The sequence below is a fragment of the Podarcis raffonei genome, chromosome 5 (assembly GCF_027172205.1).
Source record: "Podarcis raffonei isolate rPodRaf1 chromosome 5, rPodRaf1.pri, whole genome shotgun sequence".
Taxonomy (NCBI): domain Eukaryota; kingdom Metazoa; phylum Chordata; class Lepidosauria; order Squamata; family Lacertidae; genus Podarcis; species Podarcis raffonei.
Genome location: NC_070606.1, coordinates 859,579 through 880,539, shown reverse-complemented (window position 1 = coordinate 880,539; position 20,961 = coordinate 859,579). Strand labels below are relative to the sequence as shown.

The following is a 20,961-nucleotide window of genomic DNA, read 5'->3' as shown; positions in this document are numbered from 1 at the left end:
CTGCCAGCCACTGCCTTCATGGGTTGCAATGTCAGTAGCTGCGGCGGCGGCAACCTCCTCATTCGTCGAAAGGAACCTCTGAAGTCTGGCGCTGGGCTGGCTTCCTCCACCATGCACACATGCACACACACACTCCCCCCTCCCCCGAGAGATGTGTGCCCTCTCGGCTTCCCTCACATTACACGCTGCGCCCAACCTCAACTTGCCCTCCTTGTTGGGATGCCGAGAGGGCAGGGAGGGTTGGCTTCTGCTCGGCAACGCCCACCTCCTCTCTCTGTCTCTCTGTCCGGGCCGCGTGCGTGCTCCTCCCGCAGTCTCCTCCAGCTCCCTTTCCATTCCGAGTGGCTCTGTTGTTGCTGCTGCTGTGCCCGCCTCAAAGTTTGGCCGGCAGCTCCTGCAATAATATTTTTATTTATGGACGTATTTTTAGTCGATTTTGCGCGCCCCCACGCCTGTCCCCTTGTCGTGGCCGGTGAGGCAGCGGCGGTAGCGCTTGGGCCCTCCTCCCTCAGCGGGGACTGTGGCCATGGGGGCTCCCAACTCCAGCTCTTTCTCCCCCCCTCGTGGTGGTTCATTCCCCCCCCCCAATATAGTTCAGCCCCCCCACAAGGTCTGAGGGACAGTGAACCAGCCCCCTGCTGAAAAAGTTTGAGGACCCCTGACCTAAACAATCAAATACACTAAACAGTATGTCTCAGGGAGCTGGTTCATATGAAAAAAAAATGATATTTGTAACTCTTGGTTGTATATTTGGATAATCCTTAAATTACTTACTGTTGTGGTTAATTGTGGATTATGCCAGTAAAGAAACTGTGCATCATGAGTGTCGGCTAAGTGCTGGATCTCTTGAGCTTTTTTTATCCACCAGGTGTTTTTCAGTTCTCTGGTTCATCTTTGAACCTCAGCCTTAGCGTTGGCATAGGTTTTTTTCTTAGTGGCATAGTTTCTATCTCTTTGCCAGATCTAAAAGACCTTCCTTTTCTTGTCAATCATGCGTTCAATCTCACTGTCATTCTCATCAAACCAGTCCTGGTGTTTCTTGGTTTGGTATCTAATAGTTTGTTCACAGGTTGCAATAATGGATGTTTTTAGCTTGGTCCAGTGTTCCTTGATGTTATCAGGGAATTCTGAAAGCAGATGGTCCTTAAGAGTCATTTGGAAGCAATCCCGCTTAATGGGATCTTGAAGGGCTTGAGTGTTCATTTTGCACCTTGGTATAATCTTGATAGCCATTGTGGAGCGTATTAATCAGTGATCTGTCCAGCAGTCGTTGGCGCTTGTCATAGCTCTGGTAAGGAGCACATCACGGCGATCTTTAGCACGGACAATAACATAGTCTAAGAGGTGCCAGTGGTTTGACCGAGGATTCCTCCATGAAGTTTTAAATTTATTTTTCTGTCGAAAGAGTGTGTTGGTAATAACAAGGTTGTATGCTGCACATATTGTCAAAAGTAAGATTCTGTTCTGGTTGCTCTTGCCAACTCCTTCTTTCCCAATAGTCCCAGGCCATAGATCAAAATTTCACCCAACTCTTGCATTAAAATCACCCAGGAGGATAATTTTTTCTTCCTTAGGCATCTCTGATAGGATGGTATCCAGCTGACAGTAAAATTTTTCTTTAATGTCTTCATCGGCATCCAGTGTTGGTGCATAAGCACTTAGAATAGTAGCCTGTTGGTTTTTGGTGACCTTTATTCGAAGGGTTGAGAGTCTCTCATTAATGCCAGAAGGAACTTCTGACAGGAGCTTCACAGGGTCGTTTTTGATGGCGAAGCCTACCCCATGTATTCGATGTTCTTGTTCAGATAGACCTTTCCAGAAGAATGTGTAGCCTCCTTTTTCTTCCTTCAGTTGTCCCTTGCCTGCTCTTCGAGTTTCTTTTTTAAAAAAAATAATATTTATTCAAGATTTTAAAAGTTACAATAAGAAAAAAGAGAGAAAAAAAGAAATTTAAAAAAGACAGAAAAAATACAAACATTAAAAAAAGGAAAAAGAAAGAAATCAAACCTTTACATAACTTTCTTCCTTTACTTATTTCCTTGACCTCCTCACACCTCCCATTTTTGTATTCTAATAGAATCATAGAATCATAGAATCATAGAGTTGGAAGAGACCACAAGGGCCATCGAGTCCAACCCCCTGCCAAGCAGGAAACACCATCAGAGCACTCCTGACATATGGTTGTCAAGCCTCTGCTTAAAGACCTCCAAAGAAGGAGACTCCACCACACTCCTTGGCAGCAAATTCCACTGTCGAACAGCTCTTACTGTCAGGAAGTTCTTCCTAATGTTTAGGTGGAATCTTCTTTCTTGTAGTTTGTATCCATTGCTCCGTGTCCGCTTCTCTGGAGCAGCAGAAAACAACCTTTCTCCCTCCTCTATGTGACATCCTTTTATATATTTGAACATGGCTATCATATCACCCCTTAACCTCCTCTTCTCCAGGCTAAACATGCCCAGCTCCCTTAGCCGTTCCTCATAAGGCATCGTTTCCAGGCCTTTGACCATTTTGGTTGCCCTCCTCTGGACACGTTCCAGTTTGTCAATGTCCTTCTTGAACTGTGGTGCCCAGAACTGGACACAGTACTCCAGGTGAGGTCTGACCAGAGCAGAATACAGTGGCACTATTACTTCCCTTGATCTAGATGCTATACTCCTATTGATGCAGCCCAGAATTGCATTGGCTTTTTTAGCTGCCGCGTCACACTGTTGGCTCATGTCAAGTTTGTGGTCAACCAAGACTCCTAGATCCTTTTCACATGTAGTGCTCTCAAGCCAGGTGTCACCCATCTTGTATTTGTGCCTCTCATTTTTTTTGCCCAAGTGCAATACTTTACATTTCTCCCTGTTAAAATTCATCTTGTTTGTTTTGGCCCAATTCTCTAATCTGTCAAGGTCGTTTTGAAGTGTGTTCCTGTCCTCTGGGGTGTTAGCCACCCCTCCCAGTTTGGTGTCATCTGCAAATTTGATCAGGATGCCCTTGAGTCCATCATCCAAGTCGTTGATAAAGATGTTGAATAAGACCGGGCCCAAGACAGAACCCTGTGGCACCCCACTAGTCACTCTTCTCCAGGATGAAGAGGAACCATTGATGAGCACCCTTTGGGTTCGGTCAGTCAGCCAGTTACAAATCCACTGAGTGGTAGCATAGTCAAGACCGCATTTTACCAGCTTCTTTACAAGAATATCATGGGGCACCTTGTCAAATGCCTTGCTGAAATCAAGGTAGGCTACATCCACTGCGTTCCCTTCATCTACCAGGCTTGTAATTCTGTCAAAAAACGAGATCAGGTTAGTCTGACATGACTTATTTTTCAGAAATCCATGCTGACTATTGGTGATCACAGCATTCCTTTCCAGGTGCTCACAGACTGTTTGCTTAATGATCTGCTCCAGAATCTTCCCTGGTATTGATGTCAGACTGACTGGGCGGTAATTATTTGGGTCCTCTCTTTTCCCCTTTTTGAAAATAGGGACAACATTTGCCCTCCTCCAGTCTGCCGGGACTTCGCCTGTTCTCCAGGAATTCTCAAAGATGACTGCCAGTGGTTCTGAAATCACATCTGCCAGTTCTTTTAATACTCTTGGATGCAGTTCATCTGGCCCTGGAGACTTGAATACATCTAGACTAGCCAAGTATTCTTGTACTATCTCCTTAGTTATTCTGGGCTGTGTTTCCTCTGCTGAATCATTTGCTCCAAATTCTTCAGGTCGGGCATTGTTTTCTTTATCGGAGAAGACTGAGGCAAAGAAGGCATTGAGGAGTTCAGCCCTTTCTGTGTCCCCTGTTTGCATTTCACCATCTTCTCCTCTGAGTGACCCCACTGTTTCTTTGTTCTTCCTTTTGCTACGAACATACCCATAAAAGCCTTTTTTGTTGCTTTTAACCTCTCTAGCAAGCCTGAGTTCATTCTGTGCTTTAGCTTTTCTGACTTTGTGTCTACACGTGCTGGCTATTTGTTTGAATTCCTCTTTGGTGGTTTCCCCCCTTTTCCATTTTTTGTACACATCCTTTTTTAATCTTAACTCAGTTAAAAGTTCTTTAGATAGCCACCCTGGCTTCTTTAGGCACCTTCCATGTTTCCGTCTCATTGGTATTGCCTGAAGTTGTGCTTTTACTATCTCCCTCTTAACAAACTCCCAGCCATCATGAACTCCCTTTCCTTTTAGTATTACTGTCCATGGGATCTCACCCAGCACTTCCCTAAGTTTTATGAAGTCGGCTTTCTTAAAGTCGAGAAATTGAGTCCTAGTATGCTTGGCTGCTCCTTTCCGCTGTATAGTAAACTTCAGAAGAGCATGATCACTCGCGCCTAATGATCCTTCCACTTCTACCCCACTAACCAGGTCATCAACATTGGTTAGGACCAGATCTAAAATGGCTGTTCCTCTTGTAGCTTCTCCCACTTTCTGGACAATGAAGTTGTCTGCAAGGCCAGTGAGGAATCTGTTTGACCTTATGCTCTTGGCTGAGTTTGACATCCAACAAATATCCGGGTAATTGAAGTCCCCCATTACTACTATCTCCCTTCCTTTTGCATGCTTGGCCATCTGTTCCAGGAAGGCATCATCTATGTCCTCCGTTTGGCTTGGGGATCTATAGTAAACTCCCACAATGAGGTCACTGTTATTCTTCTCTCCCTTAATTTTGACCCAAATGCTCTCACTTTGGCTTTGAGGTTCTAAATCTTGGATCTCTTCACAGGTATACACATCCCTGACATATAACGCCACTCCTCCTCCTTTCTTGTCTGGTCTGTTTCTCTGAAATAGATTGTATCCCTCCATTATTACATTCCAATCGTGGGACTTATCCCACCAGGTTTCAGTGATGCCTATTATGTCATATTTAGTTTGCTGTACCAAGAGCTCAAGCTCATCTTGTTTATTTCCCATACTTTGCGCATTAGTGTACAGACATTGAAGTCCATTAATCATTCCCCCGTGTCTCTTATTTAAGGATTTTTTCCTCCCACCACTAGGTCTGCGTGCTGTTTGCTCCATTCGGTCTATGACATTTGGATGATCATCTTCATCAATTGATAGACTCCTACCTTCAGGAGCACTGTCTCCCTCCCCCACATTAGTCAGTTTAAAGCCCTCCTGATGAGGTTTCTGAGATTTTTTGCAAAAACATTCCTACCAACCGTTGTGAGGTGCAGCCCATCGCTTGTAATTTAAATTGTAGTTTCAGCAAATCCTTCCAACCTAATTTTTATCTTAATAATTTGTTTTAAAATACTGTAACTTTACGTTCTCTCTTTCATCAATTCATTTTTACTTAATCCTTTATGTCTTTTTACCAATACCACATAAATTTCTTTTTCAAACATCTTATCAACAAAATCCTTAATTTTACAATATTTTTAAAAGCCACTTTTACTTTTACTTTATCCGATCTTTACTCTCATCCAAACCTATATATCAATACTTATTCTTAAGACATTTCCCTAAGGTCAAAAAAAAAAAAATTCCCTTCCACGAATTTCCCAACTCTTATAAAAATAAAACAAAAAAACAACTTATATTATATACACTTTGAGTTCCCAATTTTCATTCCACCCATACCCCCTTCCCGGTTTCAGTCCCCAGCATAAATCCATCAATCTCAAAAAGCCATCAACCCGGAGATCTTAAATCTCTCTCATGTCTCCTCTGCCAGTCTTTTTGATAGTCTTTAATATTGAAAACCAAATCTCGGGGAGGCTCCAACCCAACAGCATCCACATTCCTTCCAGCCAAACCTCCGTACTTAAAGGTAAGGCCTATAGGATATTCCAAATCTTGTTTCATTCTCCTTTCAAATCCAAATGTCCCCATAGCTCCAACTTCCACCTGAATCAGATTTATAATCCAAGGGTCATCTGATCTCCACATAAGGAGATCTCTCCATCTTTCACTTTCCAATTCAGACCAGGCTTCCATCTTCGAAAATTTATTTCTCCTTGTTACCATCATGTCAGGCCTCAAATTGCAGCTCGCCTTTCACATCTGCAGGGTTATTGCACTGCAATATTGATGTTAAAACATCGTAGCTTTCTTGCAATGATGGCAGTTCTGCATTCAGGATGCTCGCTGTCTGTGTTATCTGACAAAGTCCGTATATTCCATGTTCCAAAGTTCAATTGTCTTTTACGACCGCTAGGTGGTGACTCCACTGGGTGCGGTAATCCAGTTATGGGGAAAGGGAGGCAAACTATGTTTAGGGCACCTTTTCTAGCCCCTCCCCCTTTTCGGGGTGAGCAGAGTAGATCCTAAAAAGGGCTGATCAGTCATGGATACAGCTGCCGAGCTGCTCAACTCCCTCATTCCTTGAGTCGGAACAACTGAATCTGTATCCACTGTCCATGTGCTGGTTCATGATGACTAGGGGCTTCCAGATTTCATGATCCTGCCCCCGTTACCATTTGCCAATCACCATGGAGCTTAGGACTTGCTGATCAGAAGGTTGGCGGTTCGAATCCCCGTGATGGGGTGAGTTCCTGTTGCTTGGTCCCAGCTCCTGCCCACCTAGCAGTTCGAAAGCATGTCAAAGTGCTAGATAAATAGGTACCGCTCCGGCGGGAAGGTAAATGGCATTTCTGTGCACTGCTCTGGTTCGCCAGAAGCGGCTTAGTCATGCTGGCCACGTGACCCGGAAGCTGTACACTGGCACCCTCCGCCAATAAAGCGAGATGAGTGCTGCAACCCCAGAGTCAGTCACGACTGGACCTAATGGTCAGGGCCCCCTTTACCTTTACCTTTATGGGACTTTTGGGGTTTGGGTTGGGTTTTCAGAAGACCACAAAGACCATCTATGGGCCAATAAATCATGGCATATGCCCCCTACGCTCAGCAGATGGTATCACACTTCTAAAAGATAAAGAAGCTATTGCACTGCGCTGGAAAGAAGATTATCAACATCTCCTTAACCGCAACTCCCCCATAGCTGCTGAGGTCCTCTCACAAATTCCGCAAAAACAAGTTCGAGATGAGCTCGCAATATCTCCAAATCTGGGAGAGTTGTGTACAACTATTAACCAAATGAAAAACAACAAAGCCAATGGACCTGATGGGATATCTGCCGAAATCTTCAAAGTGGGTGGAATTGAACTTACACAACAACTTCACAAGCTCATCGAAAAAATCTGGGAAAGTGAAGAAATCCCAGCAGACTTTAGGGATGCCAAAATTATCAATCTCTTTAAGAAAGGTGACAGAACTGATTGTGGAAACTATCAAGGCATCTCTCTATTAGCTGCAGCCGGCAAAATTCTTGCAAGGATCTTAGCAAACCGCCTCGTAACAATATCCGAGGTGACCCTTCCTGAATCCCAAAATGGTTTTCGGCCTTCTAGGGGGACAGTGGACATGATTTTCACCACTCGACAGCTTCAAGAAAAATGCAGAGAGCAAAATCAATCCCTGTATATGGTGTTTATTGACCTGACTAAGGCTTTTGACACTGTAAATCGTAATGCCCTGTGGACTGTCGGATTTCAAGCCAGCAGAGCCAGCTTAGTCCAGAGGAATTTGGCCACCCTCCAGGTGCCCGGCTTGAATCCTTGTGACCTCCTGTCTGCGACTCCCGGCAAGATCAAGGGAGGTCTCTTCGGCGATCCTTTTCAAACGTGAAAAGAACACACCACTCCTCCCCCTCCCATAGCCGGGGGGGGGGGAATGAGACAGACAGAAATATATCTACATGTCTTTATTCCTGTCTTTCAGCAGTACAGAGAAAACATGTCTGTACCCTCTGATTCACAACTGCAGAGAGAGAATAACTCCACCCATGTACTTCCAGTACAGGGTCATGTGACACTCTGAGCTAACATCCGGCGCTCAGAGCACTGAACAGACTGTCCCTGGTTCCCACGGTACAATCCAATAACATCAGCTTCCTGTTTACCATTCCAGCCATCTGGAGCTCGCTTCTGCATTGCTCCTTTTTCGTAACATCCTCCCCCAAAAGAATCAATGCGTGTTGCGGCAAGCAAAGCGTGATCCAGAGAAGAAAACAAACAGTTGTTATACACATAACACTCCCCTGTTGTTTCAGTTCCACCCTTGGAACTCCCCGCCACTGGTTTCCCCAGTGTACCTCTCTGGTTGTTTGGCTTCCAAGGAATGAGTGCATCTGCTTTACCTTGGCTAGCAACTCTCTGTTGTGTCTTTGTCTCTGACTTAGACACAGCTCCAACCTGTCCTCGGTTGTTTACAACAGCAACACATGCAACAGCTAAATTAGCAAACTCTTTTGAGTACCTCTTGGGTGGTTGACCCTTTGTAACCCTCTCAGACCTACGTATGAGGTGCTGATCCTCTCTGCTCACTGGTCCAGTCTCAGGACTCTTTGGAGAACCAGTTCCAATGGTAAACAGTGGTTCATCCTTCAGTTGTGAAGGCCTATCCATTGTGTGAGATTTCCTCTCAATGACTGTGACAACTGAGCTCTCCGAGCTATCAGTGTCATCACTCTCAGTACCACTGTAATCAGTAAAATCATCATCAACATCTGAATCGTCCTCAGTGGGAAATGTGTGTACTATCACTCTCTCCTGTTCAGGAGCACTCTCTAGAAATTTTGTGAGAATCACCTGACCAGATTCAGACAAAATTACTCTGTAGAGACCCTTTTCATAACCCACAAAAATGCCTCTGGCATTCTTTACTCCACCTGGAGCTTCTGTTCTCACATGAGACCCAAAAACCTTGAAATGGGCAACAGAAGGTTTTCTGTGGAACAGTTTCTCAAAAGGAGAACTTCCCAACTCTTTTGAAACCTTTCTCACTTTCGTATAACAATACGACATCAGAGACTCGGCCCAGTACTCATGTGGCAGATGTGAACTAAGCAATTGTGCTTCCATCCCCTTTTGCAATTCTCTGTTCACCCGTACACAGACACCCCTGTTCCACGCTTCCGCTGAAACAGCAATCTTGTGTCTTATCCCCTTCTTCTGCAGGAACCGCTGGAAATCCTGTAAAAGAAAAATCTGCTTCTCATCTGTGAATAGACAATCAATGTTAGCATCATGCATACTCTTAACTTTGTCACAAAACTCCTGAAACCTCTCCAAGGCTTTCTGTGGCTTTCTCAACACATAAACCCAGACATAGTTAGAGAAATGATCCACACACACAAGATAAAATCTTGCATTGCCTCTAGATGGTTCTAGAGGACCAATCACATCAGCATACACCCACTGAAATGCTCTGTTGACCCCGGTCACCTTCTTGCTCACACCTGCAAGAGAAACTAGGTTAGACACAGATGAATTACATTCCATGTAATCACTTTGTGCAAAAGTCAACAAATATAGTCCATCCTTCTCTCTGGCCGAAAGAAATAACTCTCCATCTTTGTAGATCTTGCAGCTCTCAGCATCATAGGACAATCTCAGTCCTTTCTTTGCAATCTGCGAAACACTCAGCAGATTGAACTTCAATTCAGGAACCAAGTAAACATTGTTTATTGTCAAGTTCAGACTCTTAAGATAGGCAGTCCCTACGCCGGCCGCTTCCAGCTCCTGACCGTTGGCCTGTTTCACAGCGAAGCTTTGCTTCTTAAACGTTGAAAAGAGCCCTCTGTGTGGGGACATATGGACCGTCGCTCCAGTGTCAATAACAAACGAGTTCCCAACGTCTGGCGTGGTTCCTTTCGCCATCAAAGCCTTTCCAGGTTTCACCGAAGTCTTGGTATGACCTTTGCCTGACGCCTCAGGCTTTGCTGAGCGGCCCTTCGCTCCTTTTGGCTGACGTGGCTTCTTACAGTTCCGCTGAAGATGCCCAGCCTGTCCACAATTGTAACATCGGACAGCGTTCAAAGCTAGAGCTTTTTCTCCAGTAGCTTCATCTGCGGGGGAATTAGAACTCCGTTCCTCCCTCCCCCTGTCCTTTTCTTCCAGTGCAGCAAGTCTGTCATGTTCATTCAAAACGACGGCAGACACCCTTTCCGCGGTCAAATCCTGAGCCGGGAGGGAACCAAGCTGACTGGCAACGGTTTTGTAAGTCCTATTTAGGCTGTTGATCATCATGAAGCAAAACACTTCCTCCTGCAGACGGAAATTGCGTTCCACCATCTGCTGGCGCAGATATTTCATCTCCGTCAGGTGCGCTTGAACATCTCCATCAGGCGCAAGCCTCAGATTGGTCAGCTTCTCAAAATACAGCAACGCTGAAGAACCAGCATCCCTCTGATGTGTTCTACGCAGCATTTCCCAAATTTCCCGTGCATATTCCAAACCCTGAATATGCACCAATTGGTCATCTGACACACACAGAATTATAGCCGTTCTGGCTTTCAGATTCTGTGACTCCCAACCTCGGGTTGGTGCTGCAGGGATGGGGTTCTCAATCACGTTAAAGATCCTCTGATTCTGCAGCAGGGCCTTCATCTTTATAGACCAAGATAAATAATTGTCATTAGTCAGGGGAGGGGGATAGGGCAACCCTCCCCCCTTCTTGGAATCCATGCTGAACTCAAGTCTTTGCACTCAATCTCAAGCCAGCTTTCACTTTCAAGCCAGTAAAATCCAAAAGTCTCTTCTGGGCTGTTTACTGCTTCACTGGCAGGCAAACCTTTGGGCTGTATTCAAAAACCTTGCACATGCTGCGCAGAATTCAAAACACTTCCCAGGCTCTTTTGAGCCATTCAGTAACTTTACAAGTGCTGGCGGACGTTGCCTAGCAACCTGCTCAAGACGGGAATCCTTATCTCACCACAGGAATTCCTGGAATGCCAGCCTTTCTTTCAGAGCTTGTTTTTTTTTCAAACGCAGCTCTCTCGTGAACAGAGAATTAAACCTTTCTGTTCACTCTCTTTTTCCCGAAATGCAGCCTACCTTTGAGGCTTTCCGTTGCCTTTCGGTGTCCAGCTGTCTGTTCAGCTTTCTGGCTGCAGGCAGACGCTTTCTTTATCTCCTTAGGTGCAGAGGATGGCAACGATTCATCGACCTCTCACCTCTCATGCAGATTCTCATGGATCTTTTATCCATCGGCTCTTGCTACCAGATGTAACCTTCTGCTACCAGATGTCGGATTTCAAGCCAGCAGAGCCAGCTTAGTCCAGAGGAATTTGGCCACCCTCCAGGTGCCCGGCTTGAATCCTTGTGACCTCCTGTCTGCGACTCCCGGCAAGATCAAGGGAGGTCTCTTCGGCGATCTTTTCAAACGTGAAAAGAACACACCACTCCTCCCCCTCCCATAGCCAGGGGGGGGGAATGAGACAGACAGAAATATATCTACATGTCTTTATTCCTGTCTTTCAGCAGTACAGAGAAAACATGTCTGTACCCTCTGATTCACAACTGCAGAGAGAGAATAACTCCACCCATGTACTTCCAGTACAGGGTCATGTGACACTCTGAGCTAACATCCGGCGCTCAGAGCACTGAACAGACTGTCCCTGGTTCCCACGGTACAATCCAATAACATCAGCTTCCTGTTTACCATTCCAGCCATCTGGAGCTCGCTTCTGCATTGCTCCTTTTTCGTAACATGGACTGTCCTTCTGAAAACTGGCTGCCCTTCTGAAAATTGGCTGAAGTGCGGAGTGTTTAAGGACTGGGATATTTGCAGGGAAACCAAAATACTTGTTTACAAAGCTGTTGTACTGCCAACTTTACTATATGCTTGTGAAACATGGCCCACTTATAAACGCCACCTCCAACTCCTCGAAAGATTCCATCAACGGTGTTTCCGAAAAAATTTACACATCACTTGGGAAGGCAGGCGAACTTGTATCAGCATACTGGAAGAAGCAAAGATCACCAGTGTTGAAGCAATGATTCTTCAACATCAGCTTCGTTGGACTGGTCATGTTGTGCAGATGCCTGATGATTGTCTTCCAAAGCAACTACTCTATTCCGAACTTAAAAATGGAAAGCGTAATGCTGGTGGTCAACAAAAGTGGTTTAAAGACTGTCTCAAGGCAAATCTAAAAAAATGTAGTATAAAACACTGACAACTGGGAAATACTGGCCTGTGAGCACTCCAGTTGGAGAACAGCCTTTACCAAAAGGTGTCATGGGCTTTGAAGACACTCGAACTCAGGACACAAGGGAGAAACGTGCTAAGAGGAAGGCACGCCTGGCAAATCCACACCGTGATCAACTCCCACCCAGAAACCAATGTCCCCATTGTGGAAGGGTGTGTGGATCCAGAATTGGCCTCCACAATCACTTACGGACACACTGTTAAAACTGTGTTTATGGAAGACAATCTAACTCGGCTACGAGTGATCGCCAAAGAAGAAGATGCCAGTAAAGAAAGTGCTACTTTCTAATGTTATTGTAAAGCAACAAGGAATGCTTAAGGCTAGTAATGAAGTAATAACCATGTGTTGCAAAGATATTTGTTTATTTTTCAGAAGAGTTTTATAACCCACAAGTGACTTAGCTACAGGCCTTCTTATAAACAGTTTGGCAACAGCATTTTTGCTTTACGTTGTATGGAGGGGGGGGCTGAGTGTTTTGGAGTGGGAAACAACTATTGGCATAACTAGGTAAAGGGCATGTGTCAGGAGGTTTGGGGGCAGTTCACAGGGAGAAGTGCCCTGGATGAAAGGCAGACTGGATCCTTTTATTTGTATGACAGAGTTGTGGGGTCAGTGGCGGTTGATCCATCTGGGCAAATGGGGCTCTACTCCAGCCTTCTCAGCCAGCCCTCAGCTGCCTGCCTTTTTACAATCCATTCATAGAGGGGGCACTACTCCATTCACTCCTCCTTGATCTCGGTGTTGCCCTTGTAGAGCACGGCAGGGAGGAAGAAGGGGAGAACATTTGCTCTGCCTATCATGGGTTCAACCACCACTCATTGTTAGCCCCCCTCTTTCCATCCATCCGACCAGTCAAAATGGGCACTAGCAACCACTGTGGGATCCATCCTGTACAGGTTTCAGTCACCTTTTTGGTGGTACATAAGAAGAGCCTGCTGGATCAGTCCAATGACCCATCTAGTCCAGCATCCTGTTCTCATAGTGGCCAGCCAGATGCCAGAGCATCTGGATAGTAACAAAAACCCTCTCCTACTGTTAAAAGGGCTGTCTTGGTTGCTTCTAAGGGTCATGGAGGTGCATGTACTGGTACAGGATGCAGCCCTGTTGCTCTGCCCACTTACATGCCTCTGCTTCCTGCATCCCTTTTGCAAGAATTGTCAGAGGCTGATGTCCAAAGCATTTATGTGCTGAGGCAGGTGTGTGAGAGGAGGAAAATCTCCTTTATCTCACTATATGTATATGAGGGTGAATATTTGAAGCAAACTCTATACACACTGTAACTCTTATTTTTTTATAGTCAATTGTAAAAGCAGCCATTTTAGAAGAGCAAGAAAAAAGTGAAAAAGCTATAGAAAAAGCTGTGAAGCAAACAAGAGAAGAGCTGATGGAATACATCAAGGAACAGAAAAGGGTAAGCAGCTGTCTTACACGACAGTTGACGTTGATGCTAGAGAGAAATTATTAGCTCTGTGTAATCTTTTGAGAAGATGTACAGTAAATGTTCTGGGAGCTTTGCTGAATGGCATGAATCATAGAGTGTACTGTGCATCCCTGCCACATGCTATTGATTAGGAATCACCATATTTTTCGCTCTATAAGACGCACCCGACCATAAGACGCACCTAGTTTTAGAGGAGGAGAACAAGAAAAAAAAATTCTCTCCCTCTCTGCGCAGCGCCCCTTCAGAGACCCTTCCATTTCTCCTCCTGCTTCACTGAAGGGGTGCTGCGCAGAGAGGGAAAGCTGTGCAGCGCCTCTCCAGTGAAGCGAAGCCAGGAGAGCAAGAGGGATCGGTGTGCACCGACCCCCTTTGCTCTCCTGGCTTCAGCGAAAGCAATTCAAAGCCTCCGGAGCGCTTCGTGTTGCTTTCACTGAAGCCATGGAGCCTGCATTCACCCCATAAGATGCACACACATTTCCCCTTACTATTTAGGAGGGGGAGAGTGCGTCTTATAGAGCGAAAAATACGGTAAACAAAAAAAGACTTATTGTGCAAATGTGAAATGTCATACTGGTGTAATTACCAAGTTTAAGTAAAGACCACTAGTTCCAACACAAACAAAACTAGGATACTATCAGTTGCCTACTTATGTCATGGATTATTTTCTTCTTAACACACTGACAAATGGAAGTTTATTAATTTCCAACCTTTTCCAGAGTCATATGTTTAGAAAGTTCATGTACCAACAAAAAATATTTATAAATGTGTGACTAGATTCCATAAACTAGTGGTCACAAACAAGAAGCCATGTTCTCGAAATGTTGTGGAGTGTGCAAGAATGTTTAAAAACATTGGTATTTTTTCTGTTGTCTAGGGAGTGAGCAATTTTACGTGGGTTCTTTGTTAATATAGAATTTGGAAGTTTACCTTGACAATAGGGGGATGGTATGGTTATAATAGCAACTGTCAAGCTGGTCAATTACAGATAAGGGGAGAATGTGGGTTCTAAGAACTGGAGGGGCTTTGTTATCTATTCACTATAGATCTGAGTTCTTCATAAGAAACAAAGGGAGCCTCCATCATTAAAGTTTAAATTATGGATATATTAATGCAAGCTTAATGGTTGTACACGTTCTCTAAAATAAATTCATTTTCTGGTCAACCTGCCATCTCTATCACCAGTTGCTTTGATTGTAAGCAGCTGGGATGACTGTAAATGCATGAGGCACAACCCAACATGAAGCTCTGCTTCCCACTGAAATCAATGGATTGTGCCCCATGTTTGTAGAATCATTGTAATAATATTGAATTATTAAAGGTAATTAATTATGTTCCAACAGCAAGTTAATGGCATATCACAGAATACAGTGGTACCTCGGGTTTCAAACACCTCGGGTTACAAACACTTCAGGTTACAGAAGCTTCAGGTTACAGACTCCACTAACCCAGAAGTAGCACCTCGGGTTAAGAACTTTACCTCAGGATAAGAACAGAAATCGTGTGGCTGCGGCAGCGGAAAGCCCCATTAGCTAAAGTGGTACCTCAGGTTAAGAACGGTTTCAGGTTAAGAACGGACCTCCGGAACGAATTAAGTTCGTAACCAGAGGTACCACTATAATGCATACAATATTTTTTTCTGTGGGTTGTTTGCCTGCCCTATCCTAGACATACAAATAACAACTCTACTATCCAGATTTTGAAAAGGACATTAATAAAATTCATACTGAAACACCAATATAAAATTAAAATTACTTCATGCTTGCTTAGCACAGAATCAAATAAAAATGCTTTATAGTTCTTCTGGAAAATGTTCAGGCTTTGATTTTGCCAATCTCTAGTGTTAAGGGAATTCTGTGTTGTTAGGCAGCCACCAATGATGTTTTTCATCCTGTAGTGGCAATATAGGGAATGAGAATCTATTTACCTACATGAAATATTTTCATTTTAAACCTATGGTCCTTACCTGCCATGCATTGTAAAAAGTTACAACAGCTAGGTGTTTCTGTGCATTTGTAAGTGTATTTGCTTTGCAACTGTTGTAGCTGAATATGATTAATCTTTTTCCAAGTCAGACCATCGGTCAAGCCAGCCCATTGTTTGCCTGCTTCAGACTTCCAATCCTACCTTGCAGAGTTGCACTTGCAATTCTGTGGTGCAGTGTGAATCATTATGAACTAATATAAAACACTTAGAGAAAGCATTGCAGAGCATAGTTTTAACTGAAAGTGTCAGCATTTTGCTGGTCCTTGGGGAAGATTCAGCTCCAGCATCAGAAAGGAATTACGCTTCCTTGCATAATTTTGTTTTGTTTTGTTTTGTTTAGTGGAAGGGTATTATGTTGGTTAGCAGTAACAATTAATCCCTAAATTATTGAATTTATAGAGTAACTTAATAAAAGACATTGGCTTGGATCCTAAGATAACTTAAGTTCAAGGAAGGGAAGCTCCCCCCCCCTTGCAGCCATCTGCAACCCCGAAGAGTTTCTCCAGATGGTTGTGGGGCGGAGGGCAGGCTCCTGAGCAATGTGGCATGTGATGCAGGAGGCTGCTGAGGAAGCAGGGGGAAAGAAACTTCCTCAAGTTAGCATCTCAGGATCCAACCTGCTATTTTGTTGGCAACAAATTTAAAGCAAAAAGATGATTTTAGTAATAATGTGTTTGCATTGTCATATTAAAGGAACAAGGTACATGTTTTGTGGGCACATGTCAAGCAGCTAAAAATATTCTAACGTATCCAGGCATGAGAAATTTTGGGAATGCCTACATTGGTTTACAATGAGGATATTCTTTTCAACAGCTGGATTGAGCTGTAGAGCTCCATTTCATACAGAACACACGCCTGCAAATTCTGATGATTTTGCTCATTGATGTGAAGGCATGGGGCATGGGCTCAGATGAACAGATGGCCACATGTGAAGCATGATTCCTGTCTCCTGCCCCTTCTTAGGTGATGGTGCCCCAATAGTCAATGTGCTTCCACTGGTGACAGGTCTCTTTCCTATAAGCAACCCTTAGTGTCCCTTCTCCTTGGCCACCTCTACTCTTTATAAGGCAATGGAGAGGGTAGAGGACTGTCAGGCAGCAGTGCTGTACCCTGCTTTCTACAATACCATTTTCCTGTTGATTCTGTTCTTGTAAGTTGTCAAGAAATAGTCCCTTCTCTCTCTAGCAATTGGCTATTTAATGCCTTCCATTTAAAAATAGTTTTCAATTTTTTGTTTTTATTAAAACCCATTTTGTTCTTCGCTTCTAGTTCCCATAGCATAGCTTAAACTATTTTATGTCAGCATAGATTTTCTTGTTGACTAAGAATAAATCAGTTTGTCTGTTCTCCACACATTACGGCTTAAGTTCATATTGCAGCCTGGTTTCACCCACTTATTTGTCATTCTGACTAGTGGATGAATAACCAAAATATTGAAATTGGGTATTTCCTGTTGTAAGTGAAGTCGTGGACTAAACATTATCCTTGAAGTATTTCTCATAATTTTAACAAATGTGTGTGTAGTCATGCACTTTCTTATCTTCTTTATAGTCAAAGTGGGAGTAAACCAGCACACCAGAAGTTAAAGCAGAGCAATTACCAGTATCACCTGCTGAGCAGGCCATTTAAGCAGGCTCTTTAAAATGATGAAATGTTCAGAGTGATGGTTGTTTTTATGATTTCAAAGTTCAAGACCCACCACAGCTAGTCAAAGTTAAGTTTTCCCTATTGACTGTGACACCCAGCTTTCTCTAATAAAATACTTTGTTTCCTGACAACTAAATGAATTGGATAAACACTGAACCTGCTCTGATAATACATGAGCAATTTCTAGCAACTTCAGAGAGCTTAGTTTGGCTCTCATATTGAAACAAAATCCACACTTTCTAAATAATTCCCATATTATTATTACTTGTTTATATGCACACCCTTGTCACTTAGCTATCCCTCTGCAATTTTAAGGCCAAAGCTTGGCTGAAAGATATATCAATTGTAATCAAAGTTACTGTGTTCATTTCTGTTGCATTGTGAATTCCACTTCTGTGTCTCAGAGCCTCTAAAGGAGAGTAAAACCAAACACACCAGATGACCAAACATATAAGATATCACACTGCCTGATTAATATTAAGGAAATAATTCGCTATCTCAATATTCATCAATATAAATCAAATTCATCAGTCATGTCTTTGTTCTTAAACTAAGTTACAAGCTAATTACAACCAACTAGGGTTTTTTTTTAAGGCTAATAATTTGATATTACCATACTTGCCTTTTCTGTTGTAGCAGTATTTTACAAGATAGAAAACAAATGTGATTTCCTTAATAATTTGGTGTTCATCAGTAGTTTGGGGTTACGCTCATTATTTTGGCTTTTAGCGCAGAACTGATACAAACCTTGTTGGTAGGTAATAGGTAAAGGTAAAGGACTCCTTGACTGTTAAGTCCAGTCAAAGGTGACTATGGGGTTGCAGCGCTCATCTCGCTTTCAGGTCGAGGGTGCCGGCGTTTGTCAGCAGACAGTTTTTCTGGTTCATGTGGCCAGTATGACTAAACCGCTTCTGGCGCAACGGAGCACCGTGACAGAAACCAGAGCGCACGGAAACACCATTTACCTTCCCGCCACAGCAGTACCTATTTATCTACTTGCACTGGCCTGTTTTCGAACTGCTAAGTTGGCAGAAACTGGGACAGAGCAATGGGAGCTCACCCCGTTATGCAGATTCGAACCACCGACCTTCAAGAGGCTCAGTGGTTTAGACCACAGCACCACCCACGTCATAGAATCATAGAATCATAGAGTTGGAAGAGACCACAAGGGCCATCGAGTCCAACCCCCTGCCAAGCAGGAAACACCATCAGAGTACTCCTGACATATGGTTGTCAAGCCTCTGCTTAAAGACCTCCAAAGAAGGAGACTCCACCACACTCCTTGGCAGCAAATTCCACTGTCAAACAGCTCTTACTGTCAGGAAGTTCTTCCTAATGTTTAGGTGGAATCTTCTTTCTTGTAGTTTGGATCCATTGCTCCGTGTCTGCTTCTCTGGAGCAGCAGAAAACAACCTTTCTCCCTCCTCTATGTGACATCCTTTTATATATTTGAACATGGCTATCATATCACCCCTTAACCTCCTCTTCTCCAGGCTAAACATGCCCAGCTCCCTTAGCCGTTCCTCATAAGGCATCGTTTCCAGGCCTTTGACCATTTTGGTTGCCCTCCTCTGGACACGTTCCAGTTTGTCAGTGTCCTTCTTGAACTGTGGTGCCCAGAACTGGACACAGTACTCCAGGTGAGGTCTGACCAGAGCAGAATACAGTGGCACTATTACTTCCCTTGATCTAGATGCTATACTCCTATTGATGCAGCCCAGAATTACATTGGCTTTTTTAGCTGCCGCGTCACACTGTTGGCTCATGTCAAGTTTGTGGTCAACCAAGACTCCTAGATCCTTTTCACATGTACTGCTCTCAAGCCAGGTGTCACCCATCTTGTATTTTTCTCAAACTCTGATTTCAAGTTATATTCTTGTACTAATTTCCAAACTGGCCCGAGCCCTTTCTTACTTTTGCCAATAAAACAGTTGTGGGAACTAGGCTGCATTTCCACACTGATCATGAAACCTACTTATTGCAAAACCTGTATTATGTTGAAGGTCAGTAATAAAAAGCAGAGAGATTCTCACCTTCACCCACTCTGTGTACATTGTTGTTGAGGAAAGTCTTCATTGTTTTTTTCTTTAACTTTTTCTTCTACAAACATGAAAAAAAAGGTTTCTAAGCAAGTACAGTTTAGACAATGTGAAAAATAATCCTCTGCGCATGTATTTGAGTTTAAAATTTGAGTGTTGCTATCTCTTTTCCCCTTTTCTGTGATTTAATATTACTGAACAACAAAAAAGGATCTTTGCTCTTCTTGTTCCTTAGTATTTGCATTGGCACTGGATGTGAGGCCTCAGCTACAGGTTAACATGCCAGCAACTGACTGCGGTGGGCAAACTTGAAGATTTAATTTCAGAAAGTGCGTTTGTATTTTCCCAGAGGCCACGTTAATGATAGTCCTCCAAGCCCTGCATTTTACCACCAACACATGTTAACAGACCTGGTACTTGGTACTTTTTAAGAGAGTGGTGACACATGGAGTGTTTTTAAATAATTTCTTCACTCATTTGTTTGTTTGAACTTTCTGCATTGTTCTATTTATTTCCCACCCTCCAAAATACTTTAAAACCAAAAGCAATAAAGAATAATTTCACATTGGACTGATGTCACATCCAAATTTGGGGATAGAAATTCTGTAATCTATCTGCAATTGGAGAGATGTGTAATCGAACCCTAGAGCTCAAAGCATTGTAAACATCAGACACCACAGAACACAGATTGGCCCAGCTGATCCATACAAAGGAGGTCCTACAAGTGAGACTGGGTCGCTTTCCTCGTCCTCAGCATGACCTTGTGGCCACCATGCTGGTGCCAAGAGCGACAGTGCAATCAAGGTCACAGAGAGTTCCTGAGCTCAGTTTCCTGCTCATTCAGCTAGGCCTGTTTTGTGGCTTTCATAGGATTAAAGCAACATTTACATGAAGCATTTTCATGCTGCCGCTTACCCTAGCTCAAAAAGCAGTGTAAACCCAGAAGATTAAATAAGGGATTTGTGAGAGGTTGTAATGTAAGATGAGTCTGTGCACCTGGCTGTCCTTGAAGAAGGCCAAATGAATCTAAAGAGAAGAAAGATTTGGATTTTTCATACACAGAAAAGTTGAATAGGCATTTGGAAATGTCACCTCTGTGGATTGTAATATTAGTGACATTGTCCTTATTGCATGCACATGTAGTGCAGCTTGCTTATTTTTGTTCTGTCATTTATTCAAGACTTAAATAATTCAGTTCAGTAATTCATGCAATAGGGTGTTGGTGTACATTTTAATTTCTACAAAACTTGGGACAAATGCATTAAACCGTAGCTGGGCTTCCAGTATTTTATGTGAACACTGCTATTAATGAAGTGTTTCACACACAGGCACACACGCATGCCATAGATACACCATGCGGCTTCCCTCAGCTCATTGCTCTCAAGCAGCACACTTCTTCCCACTCAATAAGGAGGCAGGATAAAGGCCCTTCCTCCCCTCTTTTACATACCAAATATCTTTTTGAAGCGGTAATATTAAGGAAGTTAAATCTCTAGTCTTCTTCTAGTCCACCATCCTTATTGAGTGGAAAGAGATTTTGCTGGTCCCATGCTGTGGAATACACTTCCAGCAGAGATTTGGCAGGTTTCCTTGCTTTTGACTTTTAGATGGCTCTTGGAGATTTTTTTTTTTAATGCCAACAAGCCCAAGTGGTTGTTCAGAATTTCCTTCAGTAGCTACTCATTTCAATTATTGTTTTGTACTCCTTTTAATGGGTTTTATATTGTGGTATATAAATACTAGTATGAATAAATAAATGCATTCACTGGATGCCTTGTTCTTTCACTGAAATTATGGGACTACAGTGGTACCTCGCAAGATGAACGCCTCGCAAGACGGAAAACTCGCAAGAAGAAAGAGTTTTCCGTTTTTCGA

The 20,961-nt window shown here is 43.5% G+C and overlaps 1 protein-coding gene across 11 annotated transcripts in view; it reads left to right on the top strand.

The window, feature by feature from the left end:
* Positions 1-20,961, top strand: part of CCDC91 (coiled-coil domain containing 91) — a 157,002-nt gene that overhangs the window by 124,311 nt on the left and 11,730 nt on the right. For all 11 annotated transcript variants that reach the window (XM_053387504.1, XM_053387502.1, XM_053387508.1 and 8 more), the window contains one exon: positions 13,274-13,387. In XM_053387504.1, coding sequence (XP_053243479.1) covers positions 13,274-13,387 — 114 coding nt within the window. The remainder of the gene's footprint in view (positions 1-13,273; positions 13,388-20,961) is intronic.